At 43.8% G+C, this 19471-nt stretch overlaps 1 protein-coding gene across 1 annotated transcript; it reads right to left on the bottom strand.

The window, feature by feature from the left end:
* Nucleotides 1-6265: 6265 nt before the first annotated feature.
* Nucleotides 6266-19445, bottom strand: QTRT2 (queuine tRNA-ribosyltransferase accessory subunit 2). The gene is made up of 8 exons (XM_054655117.2): nucleotides 19249-19445; nucleotides 18230-18285; nucleotides 16903-16979; nucleotides 14001-14210; nucleotides 12868-13067; nucleotides 10206-10357; nucleotides 8573-8690; nucleotides 6266-7563 (listed from the first exon to the last, which is right to left on the bottom strand). The coding sequence occupies exons 1-8, from the start codon at nucleotides 19443-19445 to the stop codon at nucleotides 7323-7325; spliced, it is 1251 nt and encodes a 416-aa protein (XP_054511092.2). The 3' UTR covers nucleotides 6266-7322.
* Nucleotides 19446-19471: the final 26 nt, after the last annotated feature.

A 19471-nucleotide genomic window follows, 5' to 3' on the forward strand; every position in this document is an offset into this window, starting at 1 on the left:
AAAAGCTCTTATGTTGAGTTTTACACTGTAAAATACAAACAGAGAAGAAACCATGAAACATTCTACCTCGTCAGAGGCACAACAGGCACCAGACCATACAAGAATCTTTAAGCAGAAGAGCACAAAGGTCCATGGGGCAGAAGATAATCTTCCATGAGAAAATGCTGGTTACTGGAAAGGCAAGGAATTTATGGAGGAGGTAGGTTTCACCTACCATCGAAGACCAGTGCTCTGCAGGTGATACTGCTCAGTGAGTTTTCTGCAGGTGCCTTGCAGCAGCTGTTGGACATGTTGTTTTAACAGTCCCAGCTGCAGATATTAAAATCCACATTTGCCAGACTACAAGGACAAAGCAAAGCCTTGCAGAAAAATCACACTTCTCCAGGTAACCCTCCTTAGGGCTCTTAGGGGCTGGGCTGGCCTGGCCAGATACTCAGCTGAGCTCAGCTGGACCCCACTGTGGGGCTAAGCACAGTGAGCTTCCCCCTAGGGAAGAGAAGAGAGTGCACCTGGAGTCTGCCTCTCTGAGGGGAATTGGAGTGGCAGGGGGTTCTCTGTTCCAGCTGGGGCCAGCACAACCTGCTCAGGATGGCAGCTCCCCTGGAAGACAGAGCTTGGCTGCAGCTTATTGCTGTTGCTGATGTTTTCTGAAGAATGTCTAATCAATGCCAGCATTTCAAGGCAGGATCAACAGCCTGCAGGCTGCTGATATGGTGACACTCAGAACTACAAATAGGAATTGTGGACAACTCAGAGGACAGCAGTAGCAATCTGATTAGTTTCAGCTAAGTGTGTGATGATTTGGTCACAAAGTGACAGACTCTGGCTGTCAAATACACCTGCAAATACACCTGGCTCATCTAACAAGAAGAATGGGCTCATCAGTTCTTTCTCTGACCAATGCAAGTATCCCAAATCTGCATGAGCCTTTGAATGAGCCACTGAAGTGTGTTTTTCCTTATCTAATGATAATAATGAATTCATATTGACATAACAATGTCATCTCCTGGCAGTATTTTGCCACCTGTCCTTCTGCCTTATGAGCAAAGGAAGGCTCACAAGACTGTAGGAATTTCAAGGTATGAGGGATTCAAAACTGTATTTCTTCAAAGTCAGCATCATCTGCTAAGTACCTCTTACTGAATGACAGGATGTAGAAGATGCATCCCAGACCAATGCTGCCTTTCAATCTCAAAAACCACTGATCCAGTTATTCTCTGTTACTCCCCACATAGTCAATCTTGACACATAGTAGTGACCTTCCTTGTTATGCCTTCACGGCATCACTCATGCCACCTTTCCTTGGTTCCTTACTGCCTCAAGTGTCAGATCAGGAGCCCACCAACTCTGATGCCAACCACACCTTTCTTCAACAGGGATAGATTTTCTCTGAGGCCCAGGCCTGGTATTTTCCTGAGCTTCCTTTGTGATTCTGGGAGTAAATCTCTTCCTGCCAGACACTGGTCTCATCCCTGAGTGCCTCTGGAAATGTGAGGCAAAGAAAACCTCTGGGGCCAAAGAAGAAAACAAAGATAATTAAAAATTAATTTCGGTATAATGATGTAAGCATCTCAGTGAGACAAGCATTAGGCTTGTTGTATCTTTGGTGATGTGGGGAAGACCTTACTGGCTTCCTGCCCAGGGGACTCCTGTCAGTTTTAATAAGTTTTACTGCACAGCTGTGAGCATGGCAAATTGAACAGCCCAAATAAAGACCATTTTCACCGGACAGAAGCAAAAATACATTTCTTTCTGCCATCCCATGTCAGGGCAGAAGGGCTGTGGTGCAGGTGGACTGCTCACCTTGCTCTACCGTAGGTGAGAGGCAGCAGCACTTCTGTCTCTCTGTGGGGGTCAGGTCAAGGGATGTGAGCAGATGGTTGTTGCTACAGGACTCCCTTGAATATTTGAGATGGCACTGGCTGTGGGCAACAGGGCAGCCAGGTACTGGAGTTGAGTCCAGCACTAAGTACCTCTGTCAGCCTCAGTCCTGAAGGCTACCAGCATTGCTCTGTGGCCTTTTGCCTTTTTGCAGCCATTGCTGACTTCCCTGAACCACAACAGAACACTTCTTCCTCCTCAAGATGTGCACAAAACAAGGGATGGTAAAAGGCACATGCCAGTGGCTTCTGCAACTTGATGTTGGCAGTGCTACCCACAGACACACTGCACAGCTCCCACTCCTTTTTTTTGCTTGCCTTGCCAAATCCTAATCATCCTGTTTGCCTATGTTCCTTCCTCCCAGACGCTCCATCTCCTGTTCCCTTTCTTGAAGAGGCTGCATCTCTTTAAAGGCTTCAGCTTCCTGCCAGTCTGTTCTCTCATCCCAGTTCAGCTTTGTCTGAGGAAAGCATCTGGCTTTCCTAAGGGCTGGTTTCTTCAGCTGTTATTTAGCACAAAGTACCACTGAAATTGACATTACTTTATCGATGGTTCCATTCTGGCCCAGGAAGGGCAGTATAAAAAAGCTCAAGACAGATTCGTAGACTCTGCTGACTTCCTGCATGATGCTGGCTGCATCAATACCTCCCCTGATTGCCTCATCAAAAGGCAAACCAGATGTTCTCCTGTGGAAGGAGGGAGCTGTGAAGACAAAGCATTGCTACAAAGCCACCTTCGTGTCATGCATTGCAACACATCCACCAGCTCAGAAAGGCAGCCAGCTCAAGAGCACAAGGTGTCACACATAGAGCACAGCAATGGGTCCAGGAACTCTGGCCAAAGGACCTTGGAACCCTCCTTTCTTTGTGAAAGTTTGTGCTGGGCCATTGCATATAAGTGCCATAGTTTTAGGTCTTTTCTTGATCAGCACCCTGCAAATCAATCAACTCTGCAGGTATGGGCAGTAAGATACACCTTGTCCTGCAGAGCCTCTGGCATGAACCACTGCCACTGCTTCTCCCAGTGCATTGACCACTCCCTTGAGCCAGAAAATGCTTTACACAGTAGCAGAAGCATAGGGAAGACAGAAGGCTGGTTAATCCCGAGCTGTCTGGCAGATGCAAATGCCTTTATTTATAATTCCTTTACCTTTTGATCACTTAACAGATTCCTAGATTTTCATGCTTTAGAAGCTTGAAATAATCCTGGTTAACCGCATAACCCCTTCTCATCCAAAACTGCTTCCCAAAGAGCTCTGCAAGATGTTCAGACACACAAATAGCTGAGAACAGAGCAGGCTTTCTCCAAAGATTTTGCAATGATGGGCAGTAAAAACAAGGCCAGGAGCTGGAGGAGCTGTGTCAGCATGACAGAGCATCCCACTGTGTTGCTCCTTCACATGACCAATGTGATTGAAACATACAGACAACAGATGTAGACTTAACCAGGCAGTTCATCATCACCTCATTGTGAGGCAGGAAAGGTGCTGCTTTTCCAAGTCAGTGTGTTCCCAGGGAGGAGATTGTGCACTGTGACAGACACTGTTCACATTGGCAACATCAACAGGGAAGCAAGAACATTTTAGTGCACCATTTTTGTCCCAGCACCAACTTTTACCAGTCTAGATCCAACTTCTTGAAGGGATTTAAATTCATTTTCTTTTTGTTTGAAAAGTCCTGTCATGCCTACAGAATGTGTGTAAGAAAGGATGGTAACGTGCTTGAACATCTTTAATAGTCCTAAGGAGTGCTGCATTACCAGAAAGAGATGAGGTCCCTAGCGAATTATGTAGATCACTCCAGAGTACTACAAATAAAACCATTAAACTGGCCTGCACCATCATCTGTTTCATGCATGCCTTCCACATCACAGAGGAAACAGCTCTGAAATTACTGAGAGAACGGTTTAAACATTTTATTGGAGCCCTTTGTCTGCCCCCTCAGGTTGTGAATCAAAAACCAACAGGGTATGGGATTAAGAAAAAATAAAGCTACTCAATGCTTAAAAGCACCTCTGAAACACACCTGGAACTAAATTTTCTATGCATAAAAATTCCATGATCTGAAAACCCGCTGGACCTTATAGATGTAGAAATAAATTGAACACCCTGCTGGAACGTTTCCAGTCTTGGTCAGCTCCTGTGATCCTGCAGAGCCACAGAGGAGCAGACTTAGAAACTGTCAGAGAAGGCTGGATATACACTGTGTGTGTGTCTTGGACACTGTCCTTCCTAGTGATTTACAGGATGGGGTTGATAAACAGTGGGGGGGTGGGGGGAGAATTAGAACCCTGAAGGAAAGAAGACTGTTTTGTAATAAGACAATTTGATTTTTTTTTTCCTTAATACGCTTCAAGGCATACCTTTGAAACTGCTAAAGAGTCTGCAACATTAAAATAGCTCTGGAAGAAGGAAGTTACTGAGCAGAATACAGATGAAGTGGTCAGAAAGACACAGGCCTTAACATGAGGCCCTGACAGTTATTCTCATCAGCATGAAAGGTTTTTCTTTATTTAGGGGAAGACTACACTAAAGGTTGCTAAGGAAAAGATATTCAATGGTCTAATGTTTTTATAACACACCATCTCTTTTGTATTCTGCTCTGCTCTTTTATACTCTGCCCTTTGGGGATGGATGGCAGTCAAAGATGTTTTTGCAGTCTTCTGTGCTTAGTGAAGTTAATTTAGCACAGACATTTTTCCACTCCTTATTAATTTCAATTTTCACTTCTCCATGGAAAGTTTAGCTTTCTTCATGCAGTTTTCATCCACATATTAGGGCAAGAATTCTGTTTTTGAAAGAAATTAAGATCTCTGCCTGGAAATAGATTTAAAAACTTTCTAAGTTAGCATGAAAAATGTTGCTGATTTTTTACGGTGTGAACTAAGAGGACTGATATGTTGAGAAGTTGTATAAATACAACACATTAAGGTTTCAGGGTTAGTGATGTTTGTGTTTGTTAGATACTGAATGATGTAGCTGGTCAAATTCTGCCCAGTATGGAATGGTTTACTTTGTGCAGCCATGGTACACAGGTGCACACATATAAAAGCTAACCAGAGAATTGTAACAGGAAAGCCTAATGGGTAGGACTGGGAAAAAAGCATAACACAGCAGTATGGAAGGACTGGAAAGCCAGAAGAAGAGAAGGGTTATTGAGAGTAGCCTGTTACTGGCACTTAGCTTAGCAGGCCACTAAGATCCCAGTACAGCTATGTTTATCTCCTGAGGACATCCAGGCTGGGAGATAAAAGAAAAATTATTAAACCCAAATGATTCACAGAAGTGGGGCAGGACGGAGAGACTGAGTGATCACAAGTAGCCCCCAAAAGGTATAAACAGCAATTCCAAAACTAGCAGTAAGGTTACCAACCTAATAAGTATGCAGAAAATGTGGAGGACACAACCACCTGCACCCCTTGTCCTGTGCGTCATCACAGAGCATCCATGACTGACCTGTTGGACATAACCATCCTGGTGTCTGAGGGCTGGGCTGACTCAGGCATTTCAGTGATTCAATATGTGGATACAGGAGTGTCAGTGAACGAGAAGTTTCAAAACCTGTCCCCTGCCAAAAGATTCTCCACAGGCACTTGCAACGTTGTAGAAACAGGCGCTGCAGAAACAAGCATTGCAAGGTCCCATGCACGACTGCATTCCTCTTGAAAGAAACATAAACCATTTTTATTTCATTAGAATTCTTGTCCTTTAAGTTAGGCAGACCTTCTACCTCACACTGTATACCCAGGACACCATCTCCAAGTTTCCCAGTGCTGTATCAATTTTAACAACCACAAAGTACTACTTGGAGTGAGGATGGTAATTCTGTATTTTATGTCGTTTCTGTGACTGAATCATTCTCTGTAATCTGTCTGAAGACAACAGGAGAGCAGTATTTGCACCATTTCTTTTGGATCCTGTGGAACAGAAGCGTAGTTACTGCAACAGAGTGTGTAAAGCTGGAATGGTATACAGGACTATGACAACCCTGTGTAGTTGCCCAAAGGGACAGGGAAACTAAAAACCCCTTATACTCTATGGTAAAGTCATTCTGATGGGAGGTATTATAATCTTAAAGTATGGCAGAAATTGTGAAGAGCAAACTACAGATTAATCCTTAATGGCTTTAAGGCCATGAAGTGTAGTATTTTTTTAAGCTTAATTAAGGCAGTAGAGTCCTTATGGGGAGAAGGACAGGCAGCTCTCTTCAACACTTCCAAGTCTATTATGACATTCTTTTGAAGCAAATTACTTGGAAACCTGCTCCATGACAGGATCCTCCAAGATAATGTCCTCCATCAGGCTGCTAGGTCAAGTTTTCAGGAGATACCTTCTTGAGTTCAAACTCTCTTGGTACACCACCTCTGTCACACATTGAGGAGCCAGTGAAACAAATAATAAATGTATTTTATTGATGCTTTGAAATAGAAAACTATAAAATCCATGATTCCACAGTGAGGGACAGTAAAAAACCGCAACTGAGTAAGAGGAACGTAACATAACTAAGTCATACTCTAAAACAAGGACCCACCAGAATGTTTTCTAAAAGTCCCTTCCCTATGACACTACCCTTCCACAGCTCCATCGCAGAGCGACATTTGTGTAGCCTGCTCTGTGACCAGTGCTAGGGTGGCTGGAAAGAATGATACAGTCATTGTCACCCATGTGCTAACACAGGAGTGAAATCTGAAAAAAGTGCACAGAGTTAAAAAAAAACCAAAAAACCTACAGCAGGACATGGATTAAACACTTTCTTTTCTCTCTGGCTTTAATGTTACTGAATGGGACTCCAGAGGCAGGGGTGTTCAAGGCCAGGCCGAGGTGGCAGACTTCTTCCAGGCCCAGAGAACACTCTGCACTGCAGGTGGCCTGAGAGAGGAGTACACACAGTCCCTTGTGCCACTGGACACAGCAGCACTTCCAGTCAGTTCTTTCCAAGGACACATATGCTGGCAATGGTTACAAGGACAGTATTTGAAGACTGAGGTGGGATTTCTTACTAAGGGGATACATGATGAGAGACTAGGATAATTACTATGGAGTATGGAATGAGAGTCCCAAGCAGCTGCTGAGTCTCCATGCAGCTGGATTAATTTTAAGTATATGCCCTGCTTTATCCTCAATCACATTTTCAATTACTCTGTCCTTGCACATGGGAAACCAACGTCAGTATCTGAAAACAAACCCATCCACACTGGTCTTACTGGTGAATTGTCCAGGCCCTTGCAGCCATCAAGAATGCACCAAGCCAATTAACCAAAAGAGGCGTTTGAACAAGATCATCCTTCCCCACCAGGAAGTGAGATCTCCTTCAAACGTCTCCTTCAGGTCCCTCCAGGAAGGAAAAAAGGCATTTTAAAGGCATTTTACTACTGCCAGGTCCAGGTGATACAGTCCCACTGGATGAGGATGCAGTCTGCAGGCTCCTCTGTCCTCTCTGAGCTCACTGTCTCTGCAGGGCCTGCCTGAAGACAAGCTCCTTGAGCTGGTCCAGCTTACTGTCCCTCAAGGCATCCCGAACGGCACTGAAGAAGCCAAAGTAGTGCTGGAAGTTGTGCATCATGAGCAGGACACCGGCCAGCAGCTCGTTGGTCACCAGGAGGTGATGGACGTAGGCACGGGTGTGCCTCTGACAGCAGTAACAGCTGCATCCTTCCAGCAAAGGACCAAAATCATCGTGGTACCTAAGGAAGAAGCAATGGTGGGTAACATCAGAGATAAGAAGAGCCATCCAAGCAATAAAGAGTTTCCCTGTATCCACCTGGCCTTTTGAAGGGACCTAAGCCTAAAGTCCTGAGGTCCTTAATCCAGATTTGCTGACAACTCAGACCAGCACCACTGGCACAAAGGACATCAGATATCAGAGGTGGTTTGGGTTGGAAGGGACCTTAAAGATCATGTAACTCCCACACCTTTCCATGGTGGGGGCCATGGCTGCTGAAAGCCCAGGCCTCCTCATGCCAGAACTCAGAATAACTCTGACTACATCACAGCTAACAGCAGAGAGGCCCCATCTGTGCCTTCCCTAGCAGAAAAGCTGCAGTGCAAGACAGCTATTATGCACTTTATGAAGGGGAAAGCCACCAAAACCACAGATTTACTAATCCCACTATTCACAGAACAGTATTCCACTCCATTCTAAGATGCACCATTTCACAGGGAGAGCAAAGCAACACCACTGTCTACTCAGATAGCCTGGAAGTAGCTGTGACAAAGAGAAGGAAGGACAAGTGGTAACAATGGCTCAAGTTTTTGTGAAGTATCCAGAAATGGCAGAACTGCTCTGCAGCTGCCCAAACTGAGTCAGAGAGTAGAGGGTCTCCATAGTTCAAATAAAATCTGGTATCTCAAGTTAGATGTGGAAGAACAAAGTGATTCCCAGACCACCTTTGTGAACCTATGGTCTTTCAGCTGAGACATAATTATGACCACATTTGCTGAATAAATGATCAGAAAACCCCTGGCTCTAGGTCAGGCAAAAGACAGAGCTTTCAGAGCTAGGCTGTTGCCTGATAACAAGCCAGAATGCTTGTCCAACACTATCTGCTCAGTGTCCAGAATTACTCTCTTCAACAGCATCATGTTTTATGAAGTCTCTCATCCAGCTGCTGACCAGTTGCAAAAAAATACAGAAGACAGAAGAATCATATTTAGTCACACAGCTGCAGGTATCCTCCTCACAAACTCACATACTTTTTATCCTTCAGAGATATCTCAAATGGTGTCATTTCTGGGTCGGCTTTGGATACTTCCTCCTGGTCTTCTTGAGCACCATTCTTCTCCAGGTCCTGGATCCCATTTTGTGTTAAAACTGATTAAATTTAAAAAACAACAGCCTTAGATCAGAAAGCAAGAGCAGAGCAAGGGTAGCAACCATACAGAAGATACTTCTGCTGCTTTCTTGCCAGCTGAAAACTCCTGCCACAAGTTTCCACCTCTTTTTTCTAGAAAGCAGGTATTTTACTTTAATTGCTGTATGTTAGTTAACACAAATACACTTTTAGATGATCAAAACAGCAAGAGACAAGTGAAAACTAATCAACTAGAACAAATCAAAAGTTAGAGCTGAAACAACAGTATAACTTTTTGCTGCTCTACTGAGCTGAATTCTTTATTCTGAATTCTTTATAAAATGTCAAAAGTATTTTGTCTGAACTGCATGCTGAACAGAATGCTATCATCTGAACAAATGGATTTTATTGAGATTTTGTTAGAGTAGACAGGCAACTCATCTGCATTCATTCTACTTTCCATGCTGAGATAATTCAGGGATTTAGATGCCTCCTGTTTTTTTTTCAAAAAAAAAACCTGGAATCAAATGAGGCTGGTAGAACTAATTCAGAAGAGGTGGGTCAACATGTGCCTTTTCAGCACCATTTTCACCTTTATTTTTCAGCATCTATCTGAAAAATAAAGCATTATCCCATGATTTTATAGGTTTGCATTTTTGAGTTTGTTCTAAAGGAGAAGGAGATGTATCTTGAAATACCAATATTACTGATGCATAATCCATGCCTACAGTGTTTAAAACAGACACAGGACAAAACCACTGCCCTTACCCAGAGCCTCATAATTTAAGAATGAAGTAAGACAAGATAAAGAACAACAAACAAAGAAAAGGGTTAAAAAAAAAGCAGCCAGCATGAAGAAACAAGGTGTTCTGTTCTATTCAGCTGGCTCTGAATTATCCAGGCATGAAAAGCCACTAGGTTCTACCCAAGAGAAAAAATGTGAAATGTTTCCCCATATTAAAAACATTTAATAGTCCAAAACAAAACGGCTGCTTGAAACACATTTGATAGGGGCTTTAATGGGTGATACACATTCCCATCTCACAGTATAATGAACAGAGCATTTTGGTTTTGATATAAACCTATGAATGCAAAGACAGAGAGGAAAACTGCCCAAATAAATGGGAAACTTCTGACAGCTAGAAAAAGAACTTCAAAAATATATTACTACAACAGACACATAATAATTTAATCCTAGAGATCGCTTAATAGGTCCAGCCTTCACTGCTAACAGTAACAGAAAATTTGCCAACAGTGTCAAACTAAAACCCCTCTATTCAGGAGGTGTTTAAGAAATATTTAATCATCATATTTTGGCTAATGAGACATTCAGAATCTTCAAGTTTTACTCAACAGATATCACAACAAAGCAGCCTGCCTTCAAAAGCAACATGTGGTAGTGGAATCCCAGGTTTTCAAGTGGTCACTGCACTTATTTCAAGAACAAAGCCCTCAAATACAGATTGCTCCCAAGTATGAATTATGCTTACCACAATACAAAATGCAAAAACTATAACAACCATCAAGAAGCCTACCTGTTGCTTCAGGATCTGGATGGCAGTCGTAACTGAAAACCAAGGCACAGCCTCGCTCTGTCACTTGGAAGGGAAAGAAGCTCTCAAAAATGTCCACTCCCCTTTCAATGCACTCAAGCACCTCATCTGGTTTGCCTACACCATGAATGATTCTGTAGAAGACACACAGGAAGAAAAATCTACAATATTCTGAGTAGAAGCAAGCAGGTACCTGAAGGAAAAGACCTCTATGTCATGTGCAGCACATGTAGCTTATCTCTGCAACTGCTAACAGTCATCACTCAGAATTCCATGTGCTTCTGCTTCCCCACCTCTCACATACCCGGTACATAACAGGCTTTTCATTACTTGCCCTTTGGAAGACAGGCAAAAATCCCTCATTTACTGTGGAAAAATCCCATTCTGTTCATTGTGTTTGAAGTGATTTGTATGTGATTTTTTTCACTTACACATAAATACCATTAGATTCATAACATCTGTGCCAGAGAACAGATATTTTCCTTAATCATGTTTGTGACCCAATGAGCTACCAATTCCCAGACACATGGACCCTTTTGCTTGTTAGCTGCTTAAAAAGAGTCTCAACAGAGACACAGCAGTAGATGGCTGGTCAAAGATACATGTCCTTCAGGTGACAGACACATCCTATAGCACTCGGAAAACTGCCTTGGAGAGAACATACTAATGAAAAACATTGTTAGAAAGAGAAAACATCCTTGCTTTAGTCTTCCCTTCTCTTTACACTCTAACTGCTCAAATGATTTACCCAAGAACGTGGGCTGTAACATCTCCTGAGACATGGCATTAAGAGCCAGGCTCTTCCTGGATTGCCATCAGTGGTAATAGAGATCCTGCTGGCAGCCAAATTTAGTTGGGCAGCTTCACCGAGGGTGGGTGAAGTGTAAGAGAGTAGAGCAGTGTCTGCTCTCCTGCAGGTGCATAGGCTGAAAGCAGTAGAAGTTAATGTAGGGCAATGAGCTAAACAGATAATTAGGAAAATACACAGGGGCTGATAAATGAAGTCACAAGGTGCCATTTTTAGTCACTTTTCTAAGTACTCCAATTAAATTGATGAGCACAGAATAAGGAGAGGAGAAGTTTACAGCATGAGTGTTTTATGTTTCAGGTTCCCATGACAGGGAGAAAATGAAATGCAAAAGTCAAAACAGTAGCTCTGCATATATGATCAAAGCCTTGCTGAAACTCATCTCTGCACAAACATTTGTTCTTGCAAGAGTTCCTATGCTATTGGAAAGGAAAACAAATTTTATCAAGTGACTTCAGCCCCTTTAGGTACATGAAAGGACTTTTTATAAAGAGTACACTCATAAGATCATTTTACAATCACACAAAAAGCAGCCACTTCTTGAGTGAAGCACAAAAACTGCTTGTCTTCAAGAGAATTTCATGCTGGGGTAGAACAGAGATGAAGAACAACCTCTCCAGCCAGAATGGCAAGGGTGATTCAGGAGCAATGACTGCCTGAAATTCACGTGAGGTGCTTCCAAGACCCCCTGGGGCTAACCAGCTCTCTTGCTATCAAGAGGTCAGAAACACTTGTCTTAACAAGACAAGCAAACTATCTGATAGATGAAGCAGATGCACGGGTAGACACTGAGGTTAGCTGAGCAGATTGGACTCTAATGCTCCCAGGGGATCTTTTAAGTAGCTCAACCAGACAGAATAGCAACAACACAGCAATTGTCAGGAAAATTCAAACCCCAGGCACCCCTTGAGCAAGAACAAGCTACAGCACCAGACACAGTGCTCTTGCATTTAATTTCCTTTTAAACACCATTAGGTCAGAGCAATGCTCTGCAAGCAGAGGGAAGCAGGAACACAATGGGGCCTCAGTCATTCTCTTCAGGAAATGATGAAAAAAGCAACCATATTATTTCTGTATCAGTTGCTCTGGTAAGAACAATCCAGCGAGCTCAAACCAATAAAGAAACTCCTACACTTCTGAACCACTAGCGAATATTAGCACACATTTTCAAGAAGTCTTTAGTTACTGTAAGTCAGTTATAAGGATTAAGAAAGCTGCTGCTCCTGTCCAGTCCTTGGCATGGGTCTGATGGGCACAGCTAACAACTCAGATATGCAATAAACCCCACACTGTCCAAGAAGAGAATACCACTATTCTGTACCACCCTGGATAGTACACAGGCTCAGTGCCTCAGGTACTAGGACTGAGCTGGCTACCAAGATCGTGCAGCAAGCACTGGCTGGTTCTGCCAGCTCCCCTCTCTGCCATCTGCGAGTTCAGGTCAGAGAGAACTGGAAAAATGACACTTTTACTGAGAAGAAGTCCCTGTAAAATACTTTGATAATAATGTTTTTGTTTGAGATGAACTTCAAGTAAACCACTGCCTCCAAATGCAAGTAACCCTGATATATCCTACCTGTAACTCTTCCTAAAAACTTTTCCTCAAACCCACAGTATGAGCAAAGCCTGGTGCCAGTTGCAGCTAAAACCTGAAACAAGTGTTGAAGACTGCAGCTTGACAATTTATTATTTATGCAGGTAAAATTTATGCAGCCTGGCACACATAGAGCTGTGCAATACAGTGATTATTTCCCACAGAGAAACTGCACAGCAGCCTGTAGATGCTCCTCATAATAAAACAGATGGATTTCTTGGGATGTTGCCCACACAACTTACCTTGGTTTATCCTCTGGCAGCTCTGCTGTGACAGAAGCTATCAGTTTCAACTTGGTCTCCTTGGCCATGGCACTTCCCTGGAAGCCATCTAGCAGAAAGCCACCCACAGGCCGCTTGGCAGTCTCCCTGGCTGATCTGAGCCTCTCTTCCAAGATATCTCCACCTTCAATTGCCCCAAACATTACACTTCCTTGTAGTTCCTGTCCCAGGAGAAAGCTACAAGTGTTAGAGCATGCTCTGCCAAAGACATGAAAGGCATCTCACAGCCCAGACTTCAGATGCCTGCTACTTAAGCCCCACATTCCCAGGAACTTGCCAGAGCCATGGGGTTTCATCTCACGCAAGACTATTTCCCACACAACACCGTGAAGTCCATGTGGCAGAAATGAGACTAGTAGAGACAAGGTTCTGCTCCTTGCCTTGACACTAACTCACTGAGAATTCTGATGCCACTCTTCCCACCTCTCTACGGAAGGCAATAACCACGCATCAGTTTTGTACATGGCTTTTTATGGATAGGGGTCTCAGCAATGGATGTATAAGTGCAAAATACAAAGCAGGTGCCATTATGCTGGTTCTCACAGACACCAGATGTCACAGGGAATTCCCTTTCAGGAGACCCAAACACTAACTCCTGTCACCTGTTTTCTCTTGTAGTGCAGACTCAGATAGTATGTCTCCTTTCACTAAGAGGAAGGAAAGTTTCAAAGCTGCTGGAAGAAATAAAGACTAGCACTTACTAATTCTCTCTCACTTGTAACCAAGGGGACTTCAGAGCAAAAAGATGGGTTTTCTTAATCTGAACAAGAAGATCCCACTTTGCCAATGCATCTAATAATAAGGTAAGTGAAAGAAATGCATCACAACCCAAAAGCAGAAAGAAAAATCTTAAAATGTAGTTCTCCTCAACAAGTAGAGATCAGGGGTGATCCTGGTGCAGAAGACAATTTACTAAAGGAAGGAAGGAAAACTCACTGTGCTACTGGTTATATCCACTCTGGACTGTAAACTGGGCATTCTCAGATTTACAAGTGACTCAACTTCCTACTACAATTTCCTGGGGCTGGTCCAGGATGCAGCACGGACCAAGAAGCACTTGCAGTGATATTGCCTCAGTATCTTGGGGAACTTACCGGTGATTTTTCTTGCAGCTGAAGGCATATATCCAAGAAGGAAAGTGACCTATCCACAGACTTCTTGGCTCTTTTTCTTCCAGCTTCCCCAGAAATGGTGTCTCCATCAGAGATGCACTGGAACCAGTCTGGCTGGATGGTCCGCTGGATGTCCATGAACTTGGAAGCTGTCATCTCCATGCGCCCTGAGCTGCCCCACAGGGACACCGTCTGTACAGGAAGAACAGGGATCAACAGCAGTTGCAATGACAGCAGATCTTAAGGGTGAGAGGAGAGAAGGAATTGGTCTGGTGAAACACCAGCTACTGGAATGACAGCTCATTAGATAAGTTCCCCTGGAGCATGGCTCAGATAATCAGCTGCCCTTGGCACAATGAATGAAAGGAGATAAATGACTGAACTGAAATTTCTACGATACTCTTTGGTGAAAACATCCCACTCAACACTGACTTCTCCATATTTAAAAATCCAAGATAGAGCAGCTGGCCTCTCATCACACAAATTAGTGGCAGAATTGGGAAAAAAAAAAGCTTGAATTACCACCAAACTTGTTGTCAAGTAAGCAAAAGCTTATAAAAAGCAGCAAAGGCTGCAATGGCAAATACAACTTGCTAGTTTTCTGTACAAAATGCAAACCCAAGAAACTACTTCCTCTTTCTGAGCACTTAACTCACACAACACATGTGAATGTGTATAATGTGAATGTGACCACATGTGAATGTTTGCATTTATATAAACCATGGCAGTCTGGGAAGAATACAAAAGTTTGTTAAACACTCAGTCTTAGAACCCCATGTTATTTTAGGTCCCAAATCCAGCAACTCTAGAAGGCACTGAAATACCCACACCAAGTCAATGTAAGGAATGACTCATTAGGATTTCACACACGATCTTCCCTGTCTCTTCACATGCTTCCCATCATGCCAGCACACATGGGACCCCATCTTCCATTGCTACTCCATGATACCTTCAAAAGAATTTACAGCAAGACAAAAGCATGTGGACAGGGAGGTTATATTACCTGAACACCTAGCATATGTCACTATAATATTCAATTTACTAAACATTCAGATTTGTAAAATGTTCACATTTTAGCCTATTTTGGAGAATCTGTAATAATCTGTGAGTGCAGCTTGGCCATTGCTTTGGTTGCATTATTGTTAGGCTTGTGAAACTGCTGCTCCAAAACTTTAAAGAGGTATTATTAAAGTAGGTTAAGTCAAGGGCTTGAGCCCTTCGGAAGTCAGCTCTTTTCATCTGCAATTCTGTTCATGTCTTTTTAAATGAGAAGGGGTTTTCAGCCATCAGGAACAGCATATAGCTTGGAGTGTTATGGGCACTTTTTGGGGCCTGAGGGTATAAACACATTCTCCTAGCCTGCAAGACAGGCAGTGCAGTTCTCATGTATACCAATTTGCAAATTGAATTTCATCAGCAGATGCAAAAAATATGAGCAGAAGCCCTTTTTTTTTTTTGGGCTGGTCCCCACAAAGACCCTAAAGGACTGCACCAGTATACCACATGCCTGTTGTCCATCCATCCATCCTGATTACTTCTGGCCTTATCAGCCAATTTCACCAAATTTGAATGAAACCAGAAGTCTCAAAAGCAATAAAATTTTTTGCAAATTTCCAACTAAAAAAAAAGAGCAACTCCAAAAGGAGTTCCAAAATTTGCATCTACAGAATAACTGAAACACAGCAGCTGTATGTTTTTCTGCAGCAGCATGATGTCAGACAGTACCTGCTGACTCTTACTACAAGAGCATCAAGGAACAGCTGGTGAAGGCAGGCAGAGGAAAGTCAGAGCTGTCTGAGCCAAAGGGCAGAGTGTAATCACATCTAGTTACCTTCATTCTGTTCTCGAGAGGAAAAAAGCTGCTTTAATAAATAAAATAGCCATGCAGCTTAGAGAGCTGAGCATTATCCTGTGATTATTTAAATCCAGCCAGTGCTAGACTTTCTAGCACAGAGCTTTCTGTCCCATGGCTTTCAAAAAGCTTTCATAAGTATTTGTCAGCACAGATCCAGCTGCAGGAGGCCTTACAACAAGGTGACAGATATCTTCACCAGCTTATTTAAAAAACCCAAAAAACCTCTGAATCAAACTCCCAACACCCAGGTTTAGATTGCTGCTTTCACCTCAAAGCTGCACAACAGTGGGACAAGCTTCAGGTAATTCCTTCCCTGCAGAGGGACAGGGCTCAGCCTGGATCCCAGCAGCAAGGAATATACACTGATAGCTGTCTGGCAGGAATTATCCTCCATCACTCAGTGACCTTCCACCACATGTGGCCATACCCAAACAGCCTATGGGACTGATGTATGTCAGTCCCACAGCAGGTGCCAGGAGCTCCAGCATGAAGTGTCAGGCAGCAGGCAGTGTGTGGACTTCACAGCAGTGTGTGTGCCTGTGAGGTGGAACAGGCAAATGTCTGCAACTATGCACTTCTGGATTGCTGAGCCACCCTCCTGCAAAAATTCTGATGTCCTTCCCCTTTGTGGGCCTGTAGCAGGCTGTATGTAAATAAACACACAGGGGTTCAGATTTACTGCTTATCAGTGGCATAAGCACAAGCTTGTACAGCAAACATGCCAAAACACAGGTATTTCCTTTTACTGCCATTTAAACCACAACACCATGGTAGTCCAGAGTTCTCCTTTCTACCTGAATTGCCATTTAAATGCTCAGGAACCATTCAGGGAACGTGCTGTCAATAAGAACAATGTACAGCTTCATTCAGTTGGAGGTATGAGCATGTAAATGACAATCGTCTTTGTGGAAAGATTCATTTTGCTAATCTTATGGCTATCTGAGCACACCCACAAAGATGAAGGGATGATTGGCAGATTTCTTTTGGGAACTTTAGGTGGATCCTTTCAAGTCTTTAGAGCTACTGCACCTTGTTAGTGTTGTAGCCAGAGGGGCAGGGAGTGACTGGGTCATGAAGGGAGCAGTAGATCACAGCATCTGGCATACCTGAAAACAGAGAGACAGATCCAGAGCAGAGTTTCATGAACCAAAGCAAAGACAAAGATGTGGCTTGCAGATCTGCAAAAGGGAACAGGGTATTGTCCCCCACACAAATACATCCATTCTGACAAAGAAAATATTGTTCCTCTATCTCAGCACCAAAGAAGACAGATTTCTTCCCCAGCTTTACTCACTGCCTGGAGAAGAGTGCAGCAGCAGCACAAACCACAAAACAACACTCTTTGGTTCTGCAGGCTGCATAGCTGCTTTGGGATTTATTTATGTTACTTCTTGATTAATACTCTACCTATTAAAGTTTTCCAGATCCAACAGCTGACTCACTTGGCCACTCAACTGGTAACTGCTGGAGACACCTCACACTCAACACAATCCAAACTAGCAACAATCCCAAGCCTAGAACTTTTAAGGAAGGACAAAGTAGAATCATAGAATGGTTTGGCTTGGAAGGGACCTGAGAGATCATGCCTCATGGGCAGGGACACCTTCCACTAGACCATGCTGCTCAAAGGCCTATCCAACCTGGCCTTGAACATTTCCAGGGATGGGACATTCACAACTTCCTTGAGCAACTTAAGTGGCTCACCACCCTCACAAGAGTGAGAACAGGAGAGTTAGAGAATGTTTCAACTACACAAATGAGAAATTTATCATCCCTGCTGGACTGGAGGTTTCAAATGTCAGAGAGCTAGACAGTATGCCTCCACGACATAAAGCCTCCTCTTCAGAGATAGTCACTGAAACTGGTAAAGCCTCCAGGAAGTTCCAGACAAATACATTTTTCAATTTTTCTTGAAGAAGTAAATTGCTCCAAACAGGTATGGTTTATTGAAATTTGGATGCAAACTTCCTTCGGAAAACCAACCCATAATTTTTTTTATACATAATGAAATGTATGTCCCAAAATTTTATGTGCTTTTTAAAAAAATAAAACAAACAAAACAAGCCTAGGCAACTCATTTTTTTTTCTTGTAAAATGTGCTGGATTCCATATACAAAGAACTGTCTGTAATTTATAGAAATTACAGACACATCATCACCCTGTTGCCTGATGGAAGGATTTCTGGCCATACTAGTGACAACATACAATTTCAAGTCTTCCCTAGTGCCACTTTGATTGAGAAAATCCCTAAATGTGCAAAGCCTACATCTTTCTGCCTACTATACTACCTGAACATGCTCTAGTGGGATCCACCTGCATTATCTCTCAGATATACAAGCAAATACTTGTACTTTACCCATAAATTTTGCAGCTCCTTCCTTATATTCTTCTAGGACATCATGAATTTCTGCCCTGCAATCCAGATATAGGAACACATTAACTAAGCAGACAACTGTCTAGAGATTGGTGTTTTCATAACTAAGGGGTTTTTTCCCATACTTATGCATTGTCTGACACTGAGCTGGTATTTGCCATCCAGCTGTCAGGAAGTGAAGCAGGGACAGATGGAATGAAATGCCAGAGTCACAGAGCTCTAGAATCACAGCTCACAACCTGGGGCACTCATAATTCTGTGGCAAAAAAGTAAAGCATTCACCTTCACTGACCAGGGACCACTGACTTGAGGGAGAGCATGAAGCTATACCGTGACTTTTTGGGGACCATCACTAGTGTGTTCACATTGTTCAATAGCTGCACAAGCTTTACCATGTTATCTTTCTTTTTGGTTGCAACTTAACTAGCTTTGAGAGTTACTTGCTGCTCCAGTTTTACATTAAATGTCTTCAGGTATGGGGTACCTACCACCTCTCTGGGCAACCTGGTCCAGTGTTTCACCATCCTCATTACAAGAGATACCCTCTTATAGTTTAAACCCATTACTACTAATCCTACCACAAGAGGCTCTGTTAAAAATCTGTTCCCATCTGTCCTATAATCCCCCTTTAGGTATCAGAAGCCTGGTAAAAGGTCTCCCTGGACCCTTCTCTCCTCCAGGCTGAACACCCCCAAATCTCTCTGCCTATTGTTACAGGAATGTGTGGTGCTCCAAAGGACCTGGTCCAACAGGCCCACATCCTTCTCATGGTGTGGGCTCCAGAGCTGGATGCAGCACTCTCGGTGGGGTGTCAGTAAAGTAGAGGGGCAGAATCACCCCCCTCGCCCTGCTGCCCACCTCAGGACGATGACTGTGAAGACACCACGATGGGTTTAGCCTAAAGACGCTAAAAATCACGCAGCCCTCCAGCTCCCTTCCCCTCACCTTTGCTACCCCGCCCCCGCACCTCCCTGGGATGGGCAAGCGGGCCCGGTACTCACAGGGCGGGCAGGGCGACGTGCGCCACGCTGGGCACGCCGCGCACCTCCCGCAGCGTGTCGTGGCTGAGGTGCGGCGCCGCGCCCGTCCGCGTGTACAGCAGGCAGCCGGGCAGCGCCAGCGCGCCGGCCCCGCCGCGGCCCAGCCCCGCCAGCGAGCCCAGCCGCCCGCCGCCCGCACCGAGCAGCTTCAGCCTCATCCTCGTCCCGTGGCGCCGGCGGAAGA

Source organism: Agelaius phoeniceus, chromosome 2, assembly GCF_051311805.1.
Source record: "Agelaius phoeniceus isolate bAgePho1 chromosome 2, bAgePho1.hap1, whole genome shotgun sequence".
NCBI lineage: Eukaryota > Metazoa > Chordata > Aves > Passeriformes > Icteridae > Agelaius > Agelaius phoeniceus.